The 20,523-nt window shown below is 36.5% G+C and overlaps 1 protein-coding gene across 3 annotated transcripts in view; it reads right to left on the bottom strand.

Annotated features, from left to right (window-relative positions):
- Positions 1 to 20,523, bottom strand: part of LOC129566205 (diacylglycerol kinase eta) — a 105,748-nt gene that overhangs the window by 13,713 nt on the left and 71,512 nt on the right. For all 3 annotated transcript variants that reach the window (XM_055441949.1, XM_055441939.1, XM_055441960.1), the window contains 7 exons: positions 2,499 to 2,650; positions 2,359 to 2,411; positions 2,135 to 2,213; positions 1,508 to 2,060; positions 1,278 to 1,423; positions 916 to 1,197; positions 290 to 639 (listed from right to left, as the gene is read on the bottom strand). In XM_055441949.1, the coding sequence (XP_055297924.1) occupies positions 290 to 639; positions 916 to 1,197; positions 1,278 to 1,423; positions 1,508 to 2,060; positions 2,135 to 2,213; positions 2,359 to 2,411; positions 2,499 to 2,650 (1,615 nt within the window). The remainder of the gene's footprint in view (positions 1 to 289; positions 640 to 915; positions 1,198 to 1,277; positions 1,424 to 1,507; positions 2,061 to 2,134; positions 2,214 to 2,358; positions 2,412 to 2,498; positions 2,651 to 20,523) is intronic.

Below are 20,523 nucleotides of genomic sequence, written 5' to 3' on the forward strand. Positions count from 1 at the left end.
AAAAATAAATTAATCCAGGCTTTGTTATGCGCTAAATCCATCACGCTGAATAAATTCATGCGATTGATTTATGCGATAAATGTAATGCGCTCGCTTTGCGGTGATCGAAGTCTGTTGTTCTTCACTTGTTCACGCATGAACGTTCATGCTTTGCAGTGAACGCATCGCTAAGCGGTAGTGAAGAGCAACAGACCTCGTTCACCGCAAATCTATCGCATGAATTTATTCAGCGTGATGGATTTAGCGCATAACAAAGCCTGAATTAATCCAATCAATAAGTTTGAATTACCGGAATGTTCCATCACAGTGTTGATTGCTAGTTTTAAGCTATTTGCCCGCGTTTGTATTGCTTCTTTGTCACCATTTCGAACGAAATAGCGGCTGTTGCGCCGTTCTTTCGAGTTGTATTTATCTTTTTCAGTCTTAACATTGCTTCCTTTAAAACTAAACGAAATCCGACGTTCGGATGTCACGACGGGCGGCGGTGTGATGGTGCCGTTGGCCGATGATGATTTTGGAATTTCGCCAAAACTCTGATTTTGCTGTAGCATATCATCCAGTATGCGTGCCAATTCACCATTCGATTGACCCGTCAAATTCTCCTCTTTCAGCGTCTCCAACAACATATCCAATTTCTCTCTGTTGAGTACAACGGAAATTGATTTTCAAAATACATTTCAACAAACCACAAACAACAAACAACAAATAATGATTAGTTTTCATTTGACCAGGGAGTGTAACTCCGAGGAGGAGGAATGGTGAGGAGGTGAATGAGGAGGAGGAACCTCCTCAGCGCACTCCTCCTCCTCATTCACCTCCTCACCATTCCTCCTCCTCGGAGTTACACTCCCTGCATTTGACGAGACATAAATAGTACATACAAGTATATTTATGCGAATTTTATTGGAGACTCACCGCAATAAATCACACTTTACTTGCATTTGGTCATCGGTTAGATTGTTGCCCATGACTCTGGATAGCAGCTTGTAAATGGTATCGCAAAGGTGCTTCGCTGAATAGATAACCATGTTGAAATCATCAGTGTCAACGATTTGTGATAAATGACTGTTGACTGTGTCAACGAAATCGAGTAAAATCGATTCCGATGGATTTGAAATGGTTGACATGCGTCGCGGTCGCTCAGCTGGATTCGGTGTGGCCGATTCAATTTCCTTTTCAAACACCATAATGCTCCACCTTCAAATTGTAATTATCAACCTGTTACGTTGCACTTTTTTTTCTCTTCCCCCACTCGAATCGGATTATGCCTGACTTACCGATCCAACATTTTTGTGCTGGCTTTTTCGTATCGTTCCAGTATCTGTGGTAGATGTGCATCATCATCACACGAACTACCCCAGCCGAGTACACGGGCCAAATCATTTCCAGTGCCCAACGGTAGCACAGCCAACTGGCACTTTTTCTAAAATGATTGATTTGTTTACTTTTTCGTTTTTTTTTAATTTCAAATTTCTGTGGATGCAAAATAAGTGAGAAAAAAACTTACAATCAAATCCATGCGATCGATTTCGCTTAGCACCCAACCGACCGAGCCATCGCCCGAGCACACAAGTATTCGGAATGGTTCGAAATGGCGAAAAAGTCGCAAGCCAAGGCCTGGACCCGCCGAAACCAAATCAAACACTTGAGCAGGATTTAAAATCTGTTTGAAACGGCGCAAAAATTTCACACCTTGATTGTCACCCGATTTCGAATTAACAAACACAAGTAGTGGCGAATAGCTTCCATTTGGTTTGACAACATCCCAAGCTTCATCGATGCCAATCGAATGAACGGACGTCGGTGGAATGACTGATAACTGTGCCGAACCCAACGGGCATCGTTGTTTAACAAACGGCCGGCATGCTGTGTGAACTGTTGCGCGACACCACAAGCAGCGCCAATCTTGCAATCGTAACACCGAACCGCAGGTCTTTTTACAAATCATGCATGTTGATGACACTGGCAAATTGCCTTCCATCCACTGATGCGGCATAATGATGTTGCCATCTACATCCTCAATGATTTCACGACCAACAGTTGCCAGCGTAGTCCATTTACTGATTGTGGAATATACAAGAGATAATTATGTATTTTGCACATTCATATGGCTTCCTTACCATATTTTACTTACCAATTAGCTATCGCTTTTGCTGCACATCTTTTATGTGCTTTGCACTTGCAAACTTCACATGATAGCCCGTGTGATGTAACTGCAATGAATATCATAATTTTGTACCGATTTTAATATTTACACAATTCGAAAGGAAAATTTTTGCTCTTTTTGACCAAAAAAATATCTTGTATATTTATTCATTTGCTTTAATTTTCGAAATGGCATCATTAAAAATGACTCACTTAAATCTCGGCACACATTGCAATAAGTAGGTCGATGATAAATATAAATATACCTGCAAATTGCATGAAATTCAATATTTATGTATTTGTTCGTAGCTTTTGAATGAATTAAATTAAGTGGAATTTCAATGAATCCGTACCAATGATGATGATTATTCAAAAAATCTTGTGTCTCAGTCAGTCCGGGTTCGTAGTATTCACGCAATGAAGCGGCTTTTAAGGCAGTCAACCAATCTTCCATTTCTCTTCGTGATTCCGCACACAGTACCAATGATCGAGTTGTTGTTATCAGCTGGAATGAGAGTATGGAGAAACGATTCCATCATATTACAAAAATATATAAAGAGAACAAAATGAACAGTATCCGATTTCAATGAGTTTATTATGCTATCAATTAAATAATGGATGAAAAATGTTGGGATTCAGAAAAAATTCGATTGCATTTCAATATAAGACCGAAAAAAAATGTAATTGATTCAACAAGAATACTTTTATGAGATTGATTTTATTATCAAATGGTTCATTTTTTGTGTCAGTGCAGTGAATTCTGAAAATTTGGACGGATAAAATCACAACAGAAACGAGTGGGAGAGTGCACAATCGGAATAAAATGACGCACTGAAAGCACCAATTGCTATTCAATTCCCTCGATGAATTATTGGAAAACAATTCCACAATCATTTGACAGAAAGCTGAATCATTTGACTTTTTTTTTAAAGTACCAGAATTAAAGTGCCATTAAATCAGGATCCAGTTGAAATTATTGTGAACTGGGAAAAGCATCAAATTTTTTATCAAATTTTTTTTTATTCATGACGAAATTTTATTTCAGCAAATAATTTCAATGCTGATTAAAACCATGTCACAGCAAATCAATTAAAATGAATGGCATGATTGGTGTACTTCAAATCATCCCTAGCTACCGTGAAAAGTTATTTCAATTATGATCCTCCCAGCAAATCGAAATGGTAAAAATGTCAACATTGACAAATGCATGTTTACGTGTTTTATTACATGTTACAACGTTTTTTTTTAATGGAAAATCCATAGAAAAACTCAAACGTAGAATTGCACTTTGAAATGTGCAATTGCCAATATCAGAGCGAAGCAGTAACAAAAAAGCTTTTTATTTCCGTTGAAAATTTAATAGAACATTGCTCTGCAACCGAATAAAAAAAAATGAATAAAATGAAACCTTTTGTGAGATGAAAATATTTCGAGCTGTGAAATTGCCATGACGTCTATCATGTTCAGTGAAATTGCACTCATCACGCTCTCAATTCCATTTTATGGTTTAAAAAACCATCAATTCCATTTTATGGATGGAAAAGCGCATCAAAATCAAAAGCTGGTTAAAAAAAATGAAACACCTCGAGCGAAAAATATGACAGTCTGCTTTTGAGTGTGTAGTGAAATGGAAAAAACGGCTCAGCATAAAAATGTTTGTCAATCCAAACGGTGTTTTCCTTCTCGCTCATTTCGCCCAGAAAATATTTTCCAGCATTTATATTGTTAGTGCACACTATGCAACTGCTGGGAGACACAAGAAGAAAAAAAACAACGTACACAATAAAAGCCATCAACGTTGACACCACACACTTAACCTATTCATGCTACCACTAGAGCTGTATTATATGACTCTCATTTATATTTGCATTGTGGTGTGTGCGCGTGTTTTTTTGCATCAAGTCAATTTAAGATTCTCTTTTGGTTGAAAAAAGAAAGGAAAAATGTTTATCCTTGACAAAACCACCATGAGATGAAGTGCATGTGAAACGCATCTCACAAAGGATCATACAGTTAAGTGAAATAAAATAGATGGAATGACGTTAACAATGTGTCACATATACGCAAAGAGACAATATAAGGAAATAAGGGGGAGGATATCAGGTCGGGATATCATCAATAAAAAAAAAAATTCCCTTTATTATCCGATTCATTCGTCTATAATGACGTTCGTATCTGATTTCCAAAAGCCATTGCAACAATGTTTGCTGTGAATTTCAAGTGGTTGGTTTTCCTACATAGAATATTCTTGCACGTGTAAGAAATTGGTGGCTTCTGAATGAATCACTCTTTAACGTTTCAGCTCCAATCGAAAAATAGCAAGATTTATTGCGAAACGTTATGCGATAGCATCGATGTTTATGATTGTAAATCCAGCCACAAAACACACAGAGACAAAAACATGTCAAACCTTTTTCGATTGTTAGTTATGTTAGTTTACGCAAACAATGTCCTACGCATTTGCGTGGTTCAGTTCATCGATAGCGATACTGTTACGTGCTTGCGTGTGTGTGCGCTATGTTCCAAATTATCATATGCAAATTGACGTTTTACCATGATTCAATAAGAAAAGTCTTTGTCATTCAATCAAATTTTATGATTAGGTTTTACCACCAACAGTCGACGTCAATGAATACGCAGTGGCGGGCGTAACTAATTTCAAACAAATCAAATGGGTTTTTGGTAGTAGAAGCATTCGGCTCGAAATGTTCACATTTCTGTATTGTGTCGATGTGAACAAGCTTATATATTGAGGTCGTTATTACAATTGGATGGTGTAAGCCGATTTGCTAGGCAAAAAAAAAACGAACGCTCGAAGGGTGCATCAAACTTTCGATCAGCCACAAAATGATGAGACTTGTTTAATGTCATCATGACTTTCATCGTAATAAATCGTTTTTGGCCATCGAAAAATGGGAGAAAAACTTTTGCCGAAGATTTTTCGTTTATCATTCCGTTGGAGAGCCCATTCATTCTGGTTTTTCCGATTCAGAATCAGCAGTTGATTTTTTTGCGTTGCTCCAAACAAATGTTTAATAAATACAATTACGGGGATGAAAAAGCGACTGCTCCAATATTTTTCCGCTGAAACAGTCACAAAGCTTGCTTGAGCACAAGGGAAAAAAATACAACCCAATGAAATCAATGGGATATTTTCGAAATTAGCTTTGTGGAAGAAACCGTAAAGCGGATGGGACGACACAAGATGCTTTTTATTGAGATGACAACAAAGGGAATGGTGCTGAAATTGAAAAAAAAGATGACGATTGTACCCACTTCGGAGAATATACTGAAGGATATACCACAAAACCATCGAGTAACAAATATTCCGATGGTTTTTGGCTCAAAGTGGAACATTCATACATAAAGTGCGGAACAAGTTGATTACTGGAAAAAAGTGCTTGTAACGAATGACCTTCGACCAAAAAGCCATTATTGAAGTTGTTACTGTTTGCGTAACATGTCTTAAATTAGCTTAGGGCACTTGGCATCCGTGTTGAAAATGGGAGGAAAACTCCAGCTGAAAACGAAATTGACCGGAAGTTACTAGCTTTGGAATGGGGATAGCAAAATAAACCATCATTCTGAAGAACCAAAGAACAACAGGGAGAGGGAGGGAGAGAGAGAGAGAGAGAGAAAAAGCAAGGAAAAATCGTTTTTTATGCTTCATTTGTTGTTCACGTTGTTTCATCAATTTTTATCGCTCCCTTCCTACACGTTTTGTCATTTAGCAACTTGCCACTTTTAATGATTTTACGGAGGAAGTTGCGTAGCTGGCCAACGCAAAACGGATAAGAAAAAAAAACATGAAAATAACAGGAGTAGACTGAAACGATGGAAAATTGTACACGGAACAAGGTAAACTTTAATGGCTTCATAAAATTTTCGTGTCGCTACACGTAGCAAAGCCATTTATTATTATTTCTTATTGCTTGTCGCGGTTGTTATTGTTATTGTTGTTTTTACTGTGCCATTTTGATTGACTGTTTTTGTTTTATCTTTTGTAAAATTGTGTATTTCTGTTGTATACAGTATTCCGTTGAGAGAAGAAAAAAATGATGCCATTAAATTGGATGTCTTATTTGAGTTAAATTTGTAATTTGATTTGCGTTTATTACCATGGAATGATGTAAGATGCGGACGAGGGGAGCAAACTCCATGACGATTTCGTTGCTCTAAATTGAAGAATTGTGAACGTTAAGCAATTTGGCAAATATACCAATTGCATTGGCGGCATAAACATGCTAAAAATATCCATCTATAGGCTGTATATAAGTCCATGTAGTTGAAACGAAAAACGAGCGCTTTTCGTCGAATAAATCCCGCTGATAGCAACGATTGATAGATGGAACATTGAATCCATATCAAATGATTGACTATTATTTGTTTAGCGAAATTGAATAAAAACACACAGACAGCGAGCTAGCAAATAAGTGAAGGAGACAGAGACTGTGTTTGAACATGCACACTGCGTGCACAACTTGACGTGATTTTCAAAAAAAAAAAACATCTCTGTCATGCAATCAAAATACTTGGCTTGACTATTCTCAACAGGAATATGATGCGGTGCGATGATAAAAGCCTTTAAGTGCTATCTACCGTTTATTTTGGCACCAACCTCAAACTCTCAACACTCAAGTCGTTGACCTCCAAAAACCTCGAAAAATGTATAGACACAATTTATAGACGCAGTTTTTTTTTATTCAGCAAAAAATCAATAAAAGCGTTCACGCCGCTCACAAATGCGAAATACGTTCATACATTCATTGTTTATTTATTGAGTTCGACGCCAGCCATAGAAAATCAATAATCGATTATGGTGTCATATTCATTGTGCCGAATGGACTATTCATGTAATCGTCCCCCAAAATTATAACTACGCGTATGACAGAAAACCCAAAAACCACTGCGAAAGATGACAAAAAAAAAATGAACAACTGTCAATTCTACACAAAAAGAATGCAGTCACATTTTGTATGCTCAGATTTCATGCCATTGACACAGCCAACGAATTGAAATCTGTGGCAACGAGTCGCAAAATGATTGCAGCGCATGACGTCAATCGGATAGATTACATTTACTCTGTGCATTCTTCTCGCTGCCAACTGATGGCATTTTTGGTGGAGAAAGCGAAGGAAAAAAATGGCAGCAGCAGCACACATACAGATTGGCCATTTATTCACCGGTATACTGCATTGAGCGTATAATACTAGGTATAATAAAAGCAAAATTGTTAGCACAAAGTCGAGTGTTTGACGCATGATTTGTAGTCAGAACTGGGTGAAAAGCAATTATGATTTTTTTTTCTAATTTCAAAAATGAAATCATTTTTTTCGGCACCTACAATAAAACTCGTTCAGATAGGCTAGCCAAGAAACTCTCTTCACCGTATTACATTTTTTGTCGTGTGCCCATCAACACGTGCCATTCTTTTTGTTCGTTAATTGTGTCTGAAATGTTGTATTACAGAAATTAAAGGGAAATAAATGATGAAAGTATTACTGTTCTGGGAAATGAAGTAAAAACTCCCATTTACTTGGAACACGTCATTAACATGTGCAAATATCCCAGGAAATATGGCATCCGATATGATTTGCGGTTCTACGGAACATGGAAGTGGAAGTCAGAATCAAGTATACAGCGTTTGCACAAGGCACTTCACAATTTTCATTATGAGGTTAAAAAAATTGCATTTTGTGGTTTACAAAAGACTTTGATGTCAATATCGCAAAGAGATGGCCAACTCTTTGGTGCTTACAATTGTGTCGCATGAACAAACTTTCTGGCCTTGAAATGCTCTTGTTGTGGGAAGCAGAAAATTGAAAAAAAAACTCTATTAAATGATATTAACCCATTTTCTACCAAGGGAATTTTTTTCTCGAATTTTTTGATGAAATTCAGGTGAGATACTTCTGAGAGCCCAAATATGATTTTCCCAAAGTTTCAGAATTTTCCGACACGTTTTAAATTTTCAAAATTTTCCGGCATTTTCCGGAAAACTGCTAGTTGGAAAACCTTGAAAATCTGGGAAAACCTTTTTCAAACCATTTCCAACACACATGCAGAACGGCATTTGAAAATTCCAAGCCGTTTGATCAGCATGGAGGAAATTCTAAATTATCTCATTAAAAAATCGGCAATTTTTCCGTCCTATAAATAGGACGTTGGTGGAAAATGGGTTAAAATAATTACAGAAACTATGCAAACAGGCAGCGGTGACACCAGCAGAAACTCTGCACCGACATTTTTCTTGAACGACATTTTTGTGTTTTATTTTTCCGCAAACATTTTTCAACGAAAGCACATACTTGGACATCATACCGTGAATTGTTCTGACCGAGTTAAATAGCTCACGGTTATATAAAAAGCCACCACATTACGTATTCAGAAGCACTTTTGCAATTTAATTCCCGATTGTTTAATAACTTTTTTTTTCATTTTCGCTACGAATGTCATATGCATTTTTTCGCAATCGGCTTAAACGGCCAGCGATCATCGAACAAATGGAAAATCCGATTAAATTCTATTTCGTTTGAAAAAGTGCAGAAACAATTTATTGGAATTGTGGCGCAGATGCCAATGTTGGTGTGACCATGAGCAAATAAAATCTGACGATGCAACAAACGGTTTTTTGCATCAATTATACAGTAAACCCATAATGAAGCGCAGAAATGTAGACACATTTTCAAGCTTTGATGATAAAATGAGACAGAAGTCTCATATAAATAGCTTATATCGCCCCACAGGCCATAGGTTTTAATTACGATTCCATTTTATTCGATGCTTCTCTGCCAATATTTGAATGACTACTGTGCAATCGTCACACCTTATTGCTTATTGCTTAAGCATCGAGATATCGCATATATTCCGCCTTCTCTCTTTATTCATTAAACTGTACCGCTATTTATGAATAATTGCTGGATGTCGCATCGTTTATCTTGGCATCGTTCATGGCATAGCGCAATTTAATTACACTGGATAATTTGTTTTGTCATAGTGACATGATGCACTCCTGTCGAGTGTTCCAACAATTATGTGTGACACAATGGAATAATGGATGTAATTTGTATCTCATGTTATAGCCAATGGGATAGCAGATAAAAAGCAACAACTGGAGAAAGCTGCTTTTCAGTGTTGCCGCTAGAATTCAAAGTACGATTCCGTGAAAATTGTGTGATTGCAGAGAAAAATGAATTTTCGCGAATGTGAATTACTGTCATCAAACGTTTTGACCGATGACGAGTGTCTCACATGACAAATGCTTCAGCCGTTTGTCGACGACGACGACGACGACGACAATGTCGTCGAAAAATAACAACCAAAAACGTCTTGACATTTGTAAAAAAAAATGCTTGCACGTACGTGAAATATGACTAAACTTCAAGTACGAAAGAATATAGCTTGTATGTTGTTTTCTTGCCCTCTTTTCATCTTCTCTAACTTTGCAATTGCAATCACAATAACCATATTGCTGAACTTGATGTTAATGTGCGTTTTGTGTGCGGCAATAAATCACAGAAACATCTCACGACCGCTTACACTACAGCTAGAGTGATTTGCTTCTGTGACTTACAAAATTAAACACACATTCAGACACAGAGAGAGATGCACAGGCAAAGGTATTCAAGATGTGGGACCAACGATAAATCAGCTGTGAATACTCGCAAAGGACTTTTCAAGGATTGACTCAATTTGTAAGTGTCAAATTATCATCATGAAAAATGGTAATGAAGTGAATTCATTTATCATTAAATTTATGCGAATATTTCAAAATGAATGTCGGTTACGCATACACCAATTACGGACACATTATTATCGATTCGTCTAATGGGTGCGTTATGAATTTTACGCAAACAATTCCATAGATGTTATTAAGGATTCAAAGTATGCAAAAGCAACCGTTAAAAATTGATGGAATTTTTTTTTGGATAATTTTCACTGGAATTTTATAGCCATCCATTAAATAACCACTCTCGGAAATCTAATGAAATCAATATTTTACCATCTGCCAAAAGTTTTGGTTTGAGTACTTAACCGACATCGACCAACAAAACCATCAGAGTGTGCATTTTTCGACCGTTCCAAAGGTTGATGTCGAGTGGAAATTAGTTCAAGGTAACCAAGTGTCTGCCATATTTGACTACCATCATGTGGCACACAAATTTCCATCCACAGCATGCGCTGTGCAGAAAGAAAAGAAAACAAAAGAGGATCGTCCCATTTCTATTTTGTATGCTGCTAAAAATGGTCTGTATCTCATGGAAAATTGAACATCAACTTTTTTCTCTATTTGGAGGTTGAGGTTTTGACGTTCAATGTAAATGTCGTATTTTGCTTTGTTTTTTCTTTACATCGTTATCAAATATAGAGTGCACAACACCGTGTACTGTCATTGTGATGTAATGATGAAAGCTTCGTGGAAGGCTTAATTTGATTTCAATGTCAGTGGCTTGACTCATCAATGTGGTTGTACCGATAAAACCACACACACATATGTACCTACATACTCATTTACCGCTTGAATTATTTATGAATTTCCAAAAATTCTGCAAGTGTATGTATATAGCAGTTTATGTTCATTTTTACATGTGAAAAAGGTCATCGCAAGACCTTCAGCTCTCATCAAGCAACGACGAAAGTGGCACATACATTGTATATATATGGAAATTACAGATGTGACATTTTATTTCCATTGTTTGTTCAAATAATGATGATAAATGATCGTCATTTTGTCAGTGCTATTTCTATATTTTTACCATTTATTTTAGCATTCAGCCGTCGCGAATCATCCTTAACTAAACACATTAGGCAAAGGAAATTCGTCAAATCGTCCTTTCATAGCCAGCCATGACTGACGGCTAGTCAGCCAACAAACGACGATAATGACGTGGTGCAAACCCAAGTGAAGGGCACAAAAAGTCACCTTCTTTCGACAACCAAGCCATTTGTTACGGGAATGTGTTTACTATATTGATTTTCTATAAAATGGATAGACTGATCAATTAAGATAAATTCAGTTGGGCTGAGTTCAACTGAACTGACCAACAGCAGTTACGGTATTCAAGAACAGCAGTTACGATAGAAGCGTTTAATGGTGGATGAAATTTATTTCGAAAGGAAACTTAATGAAATATTCAAACAAACCCATACTGACTAATTAAATATCTTTCTCTATCTCTAATGTATGCGGGATTGTTTGGCATTTTGAAAAATTTAATCGAAATTAAGTATAAATTCATCCTGAAAGCTCAAATGCACTATGGCTTACCATGTGTGTATGTGTGGTCGATGGGAAATTCATGCATAATTATTTATGCGATGAGGAAAGTCCAATTGGACTCTCGAAATGGGTCAATGCAGAGCTGTTTATTTATTGAATTATACCAACAATTCATATACAGCAAATCACCCGGCAACTTGTCAACTGAGATGATTTGCGGCTGTGGTTTCAAGTTGAATGCCATACCAACATGTGAGACGAGAACAAAGCTGCCAGTCGCCACACACACACAGCAGAAGTTTTTTTTTCTGTTATTTCATGAAAAAGTACTTCTTACGCACAATATTTCAAATGAATTAGTGCGTGAAATTCACCTGAACCTTTCGGAAATGTTAGGAGGGTAGAACGACTTTGAACGAAACTACTTTCATGCAAGACTGAGAATTGGCTCAACTGGAAAAGTCTATCCATGCGGTTGAAACTGTCAAGTGGTGCTCGGTTTTTGTGGCCAGTTTCAACATCCATTTGTGGCTTGCCTTTTGTTTGTGTTTCAAACACAGAGAATATTTGAATTTACTTTATTCAAAATATCGCACGCAATTGATTATACCGTAAGACCCACCGTGTGTTTACTCTTCTCATAGTTTATATTTGCTGGCAAAACTATGTGTGCTGCTCATAATGAACGGGCAATGAAATATTTACGACCTAGGCATTGGTGGGAATATATATATCTCAAAATAGCAAAATACAAACAAATGGCGGTTGTTGTGTATAAATGGCCTGGACTGAGCATATATATGTGTGCGTGCATGTGGTGGCATCATTCTTCTCAGCTGACAAAACAGTCAAAAGGCTGAAAGTGAAAAGAAGTCATTTTTCTTGTTTGCTGCTGTGGCTTACGTGTGTTCAATAGCAACAGCAACCGAGAAAAAAAAAATTGTCTGAATTATCCACTGGAGTTAACACAAAAATGCCAAAAATAAACGGTGCCAAACACTGTACGGCCGGTACTGTGCATTGTTATCGCTGCTTCCGCATCAGGTATTTGTTCTATTCAATCCAAACAATGACCCAAATATAAGAAAGGGAGTTCGAACATCGTCATCACACACACACACTGGATATGCGATACTTGGTTATAGATGGGATATAACATAAATACATCGTTAAGCCCCATGATTTTGCCGTGTATACTACTGTTTTCCACCACTATTTCTGGTTCTTGTTATGTGGTTAATGCGTTTTACTCTAAGCGTTATGAATAAATTATTTGTGACATTCACTCTGTTTACCTCTGTATAACTGCGTTCGTGTTTCATTCCTGGAAACGACAAAATATTTGCGTATACTTTACATATTTTATGTATGTATACACATTTGTTTGACGACGATATGAAATTCAGTCTTAATGCAAACATATAATTTACATATCATTCATCATCGTTCAGAATCTGTTTGTTAACGAAATAACAAATGGTTAAAGTAAATAGAAAGCGAAACCCATAAAAAATCGGATTTGGTGACGCCAAAAGAAATGTCGATTATGTATTCATGCACGGTAACAAATAAAACAATGACAGAAATCTGTCGAATTTTCGGAGGTAAAGAAAACAACATATATATTTTTACATGACGCAAAATGATTGCTGCTCAAATTTCATATACACACACCTTTTGTGTCAGCAATCACAGCATATGCGAAAATTGTGAAATATCAAAAGCGGTGCGAATTTTGATGAAGTTCATTGTGACCCAATTTCCGCTACATTTCATACACACCATCTCTGTCATATTCCATTGGAGTGCATTGAAGCGGATTCAATTTTGTGAGTCGCAGCGACAAGGAAATAAATTTTATCCAATATAGGAGAGAAAACGATGAGAGAACATTTGAACCATTGCGACAAACAAATTCCCTCAGAATATTTTAGTTTTAAAGTGCAACATAAAGTTTTTTTTCATATGGAGTTTTTGTTGTAAACTCTATATAAAAAAAAATTCATGTTGCAATTTGAAACTAAAATATTCTGAGGGAATTTGTTTGTCGCAATGATTCATTTGTGAGATGATTTTTTTTCTACAGAAATACATTTGTGGTTCTTCCGTTAACGATTTTCTATCACTTGATCTGCACTGAATGAATATTAATTTCGGAGAATCAAATCAACTTTGACTTTGTCCATTTCTTGAATTCGAATTATAAAACATGCCGAATAATATTTACCCATTATAACGGCTTTAAGATCAGTTTTGCGTGATAACATTTCGTTTCGACTAGTTATGCACTATTTTCTTCGTCATGATTATTATTACTTTGTTATTGAAAGCTTTGCTCGGAATTTATCTTTGCATTCAATTAAAGTTGATGCATGAATTTAACACGTTGATCGCGTGCGACTTATGTTTAAGATTTAAGCAAACAATGAAATTGTATGTGTTTTTTTCACCGTGGACGATTTTCTTGGAACATGAAATGGAAAAGACGCACATCATGCGTTCCGATGAAAATCTGATAAGCTTTAAATTCTCTTTCTTCTAGCTACTTGCATGCCAGTCGTCAGGGTTGATATCGGCTGCCGCACAACTCGTGCCATCATAAAAAGCTCTCTTTGGCTCGTCGTATAAACCGCAATTCTTGAAATCTTCTTTCATATTCATAACTCACTTCAAAGCACAACTGTTCGTACTTCACAAAATGTTTGGCTGAATGTGGTTTTTCTTCGGAATCAACCATACAAATGGGAATAAACAACTCAATATTCTACGTTTTGCCGTATATGTGCGTCTAAAGCGCACAGAATGATTCAATTTCACGATTCAATGGCACGTGTGTATATCTTACCGGTGGTTTGGATGTGGAAAAGGCACAAAAACTCCGCACAATCAACGGAAGAGTGTGCACTGTGCAGTGTGCACTTTCCCACCGTCAGATTATACATCACCGAATTCTCAGACCTGAATGCCGTTCTCGGTCGCTTCAACCGTGTATTTATTTATATATTGAATAGGATGTGGGTTTTTGCAGCAGTCGAATCCAAACGCCATTTTGTGTGTTTCATTTGAAGTGCGTGTCACATGCACGAGCGCATTTCAACTATTTCAAAAGGTTAAGGTTTCGATTCGCGTTGTTTACAGATACATCATCTTGTTACTGTTGTTTATTATTAGGCATGAGCGTAGCCAAGGGAGGCAGGGGGTGGCAAGTGTATTTGTATAGGTCCTCAATTTTCAAAATGATTTGTCAATAAAAAAAATGCTATTCTTAAAAATCCCAGGACAATTACGTTTCAAGTCTCTTAGGTTTTGATACAAATTGCATAAAACAGCTATTTTCAAAGAAAATTACGCTAAAAATCGAGGACGATTCCGTTGAAAACTTCATAGAATAGCTATTTTTACAGAAATTTTTTGCTAAAAATCGAGGACACTTACGTGTCTTCCAAAAGTGTTGATCTATTTCAGTGTGCGGTAAATAGAAAAGAATTCTTATTTCGTTACACCACGAAAAAGCAGACAAAATTATGCAAAATATTTTGGATGAAGCGAGTTTTGTTGCCGAAATACTTGGTATAGTGTTGTTGCCGAAATCTTGGCTACGTCCTTGAGTAAGGAAGAGTCGTCTAAGACGGGCCATCGGGTAAGACGGGCCACCACCGAAAGCTGTCTATATGTATATGGAAAGTGCTACTAAGTACGGCTATGGTTTCGTATAAGGTTCGCTTAAGATTTTTTAGGGAATGCGTAGATTTGTGCCAATGCCAGCGTTTTTAATTTATTCAGTGATGAAAAGTAAATACGATTCCGTACATTCTTGCATTGACTAATACTGTAGCTATTGCAATTGCAATTGTTCATGAACAAACCAACGCAACCATGGTACGTGAGCCTGAATGTAACACAATGGTATGAGTCATATCGTTTAATCATTCAGCATGTAAGCGACGGTTGAAAACGAATGTGTTCTATGCATACCTCGAAGATGTAAACATCTCAACAAAATCCGTCGCACAGAAAGCAGTTGTGCGGCCGTGCTGTTTGCACATCGGACTTTTTCGCATACACATCGTCGTTCATCGTGTTTCATACAAACGAAATCAGCACACAGACACACGCGTGTATGCGGTATGTATGCGCCGAACGCTCAAAGCCGAGTTCCGTACGAAGCATGGCTACAGTGATGGAATGAATTACTAGAGAGCGTTCGGCACATAAGAAACACGATGAACGGACGATGTGTATGCGAAAAAGTCCGATGTGCAAACAGCACGGCTACACAACTGCTTTCTGTACGACGGATTTTGTTGAGATATCCATATTCAGATAGCTTTGTCAATTGTACACCACTCAACACTTCAAGGGTGAAAAATATTTACTTTTTGAATATTTACATTGAATTTGCAGTTTAATGTTCATGATCTAATTGCATTATTTTTCAAACCATAGTAAAGGTAGTGAAGGACTGAATGTAAACATCTAGCATTTTTGATGCGATCCATATGATGTGGAATGCAAAATTATCCACACGTGCACAGGTGGAATTATAATTCCACCAATTGTTTGACATTGTTTTCTTGAAAAATGTGTGTGATAATATTTTGTGAGCTTTCATTAGAATTGCCTTTGTATGTGGATTAACCAACACAGTGAAGCGGAATGGTAATATATTCAGCAAATCCGAAACCGTTCAGAGTTCAGTTTGCATTGCTTTTGTCCCTATGGAAAGATCACTGACTTGAATTATGAATGACGTTTAAAATGTCATATCTGACAAATGCCATTTCCAACATTTGGGTAAACCTTATGACGAAAGCATTTACTTATACTTCCAAACTATACCGTATAGATGTCGTTAGAGCATTCATTGCTGAATATTTTTCATATACAGCGCACTTTGTTGGGATTAACTAATATCATTAATGTATTGCTGATGTGACCATACTTGAAAAATATATAAGAAGATGCGCTCGATTCGTTTGTCAATCAAACATTTCGTCAATTTTCTTCAATTGACACGTTTACAGTACACTTTTGATAGTTCGAAGCTGAAAAAATGCTGGGTCAAAGATCTTCCACGCTGCTGCTCGTTGGCTTGGTGGTATCGGAGGTGAGACGAAAATTTTAGTCTGAAATTTGTAATTTTAATTTTGCTTGTAATTTTTTTCACTTGTAATTTTTGAATCGAATCTTTTACATTTGATTCTTTTTGTGGACAATTTGTGATAATTTTTTCGAAACTCATTTCATTAATGAAATAAAAAGAATTACATTCGTAATCCCGTACTTTTCCGTACTTTTGTCCGTACTTTTTCTTCCATATTTTGGAAAAAAAGACATACTTTAAGTGAAAAATTGGTTATTTTAGTCGAAATTTCGACAATTTCTGTATGGGAGGTACCTATAAATCGATTCTGATGGGCATCAAACTTTCGGAGATTTCATTTTTTGGCGAAAAAATAAGGATACAAAAATTGTTTAGAGGAAAATTCGACAAAAATTGAGGACCAAAAACCAAACCTGTGAAAATTCGATCAACGTGAAACATTCAGAATATTATTTTTTCTCCAAAAAATGAAACCTCAGAAAGTTTGAAGCCAATTGGATTCGATTTACGAGTACCTCCCATACAAAATTGTCAAAAAATCAGTAATTTCAGTCAAATTTTCGATAATTTTGTATGGGAGGTATTCGTCCAACTCTCCTATTCGTTTTAAATTTGACAACTGATATTGAGCGCAAACATCACCTAGATAATCTCAAGCTAATGACGGCACACGACGGCACACGAAAGGAAAATTGTCTCAAAAATGTATTTTCTACGCGTTTCATGAGTTTTTATGATGATCTAAGCTAATTTTGTGAAAAAGTTTTCGGGACAAATACCTATACTTTCCCTTGACACGGTGTGTATGGAAAAGTAAAAATGTCCTTTTTAAAGTTTTTCAATTGAAAAAAATCTTCCACTTCAAAAATAATGTCCATCGGAAACTTTTACTCGAATGAAAAACAGTTGAAAACCATTACAATCTCATCCATTGTTCCATTCCAATTTAATCACTTTGTTTCATTTCCACAGTTTCTGATCGTGGATGTGAGTGGAGCACCATCTGGGAGAAACGGTAAGATTGAAGCTCCATTCCTTTATCAAGTTTCACTCACACAGCAAACTGCGTCACTTTACGCAATATTTTCTTCCGATTCACTTCACTGATCTTCTATTTTTTCAACTTTAAGTAAACGAAAAGGACATAAATGGAGAAGCACCTCTGCATAAAGCTGCTCTGACTGGTAATTTCGAGTATTTATGTTTTAAAAAATGCTTTGTTCAATCTACTTCATTGGTCTGCAATTTTTTTTCAGGTAATACGAAGGAAGCTCAAAAACTCATCGACAATGGAGCCGAAGTTGATATTGAAAATAATTCGAAGAAGACACCTCTTCATTATGCCGCTTTCCATGGTAATGTTGAATATTGATTTTGATTGAATAAAAGATTGAATTGATCTCTTTTTTCATCGATCTGTGTTATTTCTCAGGTCACAAGAATGTTGCTGAACTTCTCATCCGTAAAGGAGCCATTGTTGATAGTGAGGATAATCTCCATACGACACCTCTTCATTCAGCTGCTCTCATTGGTAATTTTGAATACTTCTCGTGACACCATTCCCGAGCACAGCAATCGTGTAATGTGTAAGCTATGTGTAAATGATTTAGGGTTTTTCAGCCACACCATAAATCGTGTACAGTACACATAGCTTACATATTACGACGATTCCACACCAAGTGTAACAAAAAGTGGATTTGATCTCTCCGATTTCGCTCAAACTTGGTGTATAAACTTGCTATGGCCAAAAACTCGCAAAGCTAAAAAATTAGGGTGACCTTCCCCACCTGATGAAAAATTAGCGTGGCCGACATTTTGCGAAAAAATGACTATAGCACTTTTCTGAGATTTTTACACTATGAAAAGTGTGGTATAAATTTTCAAAACCAAGTAAGTGATGGTAAAGTTTAAAACAGATTTTAGACCGATCCTTCTCGAACTACTTTTTGACGGGGAATTCAAAAATGCAATCGATTTTGGTCAAAAAGTAGGTGCACTGCCATGATTTGGGCAGTTGTTGTGTGATTGTGCGATTTTTTCACCCTTTTTCGTCAATATTACCTCCCCAATGCCAATTCTGTGCCATATAAGTGAAACCTGTTATATGCCAAATAAAACTAGAGACCAGGTGCTACATTTTAGAAACACACCGCACCTGCGTTTGTGCCTTAGAAGCAGTTAAAAATGATTGAATACTTGTAGGAGCACGATTTTTTGAACTATCGACCTCGATTTGGGACAGAAGAGGCGGTTTTATGTAGTTGGAATGTTCTAACTAGGCTTTTTTGCGAATTTTCCGAATATTATCGTGGTTTTGTGGTAAAAGTGGGTTTCTGCCCTGTTATTGCTGTAAAATAGTGATTTTTGGTAATTTTTCGAATTTTCGAGCCTACCCTGCCTTTCCAAAGGGAAGGGAAGCCCCAATTGATATTTTTCGATTCTCTAGAGTCTGCTGAGCATTCCATCGGAACACATTACCACCGTCAGATCACCTATTCGGTGTGAATAAAATTATATAGTCGAAAAACCATGAACAAATGGCAAATCTTGACCTCCCAGAATTTTATTCTGAAAAAAGTACAGGGTGGAAGTAGTAAATTCTCTTCGGTTAATTGAAGAACTCGAGGTGGGCTGACTTTTAAGCAAAAAAAAACGAAAAAAAATTTCTATCTGACTTTTTTCACTTTTTATACTTTGAACCCACTTTTCTGAGCCTGGATGGGCCCGGATAGGGTGGTCGTAGGAGAATTTTTTGTAGCCTCATCCATTATCTAATTCTTTTGGCACTGCGAGTTTTTGGCCATAGCAAGTTTATACACCAAGTTTGAGCGCAACCGGAGAGGTCCAATCCACTTTTTGTTACACTTGGTGTGGAATCGTCGATTACACGATTGCTGTGCTCCGGAATGGTGTTCATATACGTTTCTACACCTTAAAAATGCTGTCTACGAGATTTTATGAGTTATTTTCACTAGATAAAAGATTGATTTGATCTTATTTATCGATCAAAATTATTTTTCAGGTCATAAGAATGTCGTTGAACTTCTACTCAGTAAAGGAGGTAATTATGAAATGAAAAATCATTGGAATAATACACCTCTTCATTTAGCTGCTCAGAATGGTAATAATTGGTTACTTGTCTTTACTAATAGAAGATTAATTTGATCTTATTTTTCAGGTCGCAAGAATGTTGCCGAATTTCTCATTAGTAAAGGAGCCAATGTTAATAGTGAAAATACTGCAAAAAACACACCTCTTCATTTAGCTGCTGAGGACGGTAATAATTGGATACTTGACTTTACTAATAGAAGACTGATTTGATCTTATTTATCGGTCAAAATTATTTTTCAGGTCATAAGAATGTTGCTGAACTTCTACTCAGTAAAGGAGGTAATTATGAAATGAAAAATCATTGGAATAATACACCTCTTCATTTAGCTGCTCTGAATGGTAATAATTGGATACTTGTCTTTACTAATAGAAGACTAATTTGATCTTATTTATCGGTCAAAATTATTTTTCAGGTCGCAAGAATGTTGCCAAATTTCTCATTAGTAAAGGAGCCAATGTTAATAGTGAAAATACTGCGAAAGACACACCTCTTCATTTAGCTGCTCAGAATGGTAATAATTGGATACTTGTCTCTACTAATAGAAGATTAATTTGATCTTATTTATCGGTCAAAATTATTTTTCAGGTCGCAAGAATGTTGCCGAATTTCTCATTAGTAAAGGAGCCAATGTTAATAGTGAAAATACTGCAAAAAACACACCTCTTCATTCAGCTGCTCAGAATGGTAATAATTAGATACTTGTCTTTACTAAAAGAAGAATAATTCGATTTTTTTCATCCATCTAAATTATTTTTTAGGTCATAGGAGTGTCGCTGAACTTCTCATCCGTAAAGAAGCCAATACTAGTATTAAAAATAATGCGAATCGTGTACCTTTTCAAATAGCTGTTAACAATGGTAAAGCTGACTAAATAAGAAATCGCTTTGATCTTTTCCATTGATCTGTATTATTATTGCTCAGGTCACGATGATGTCGCCAAAC

The sequence above is a fragment of the Sitodiplosis mosellana genome, unplaced genomic scaffold, assembly GCF_009176505.1.
Source record: "Sitodiplosis mosellana isolate CC-2019 unplaced genomic scaffold, AAFC_SMos_1.0 Smas_scaffold_1, whole genome shotgun sequence".
Taxonomy (NCBI): Eukaryota; Metazoa; Arthropoda; class Insecta; order Diptera; family Cecidomyiidae; genus Sitodiplosis; species Sitodiplosis mosellana.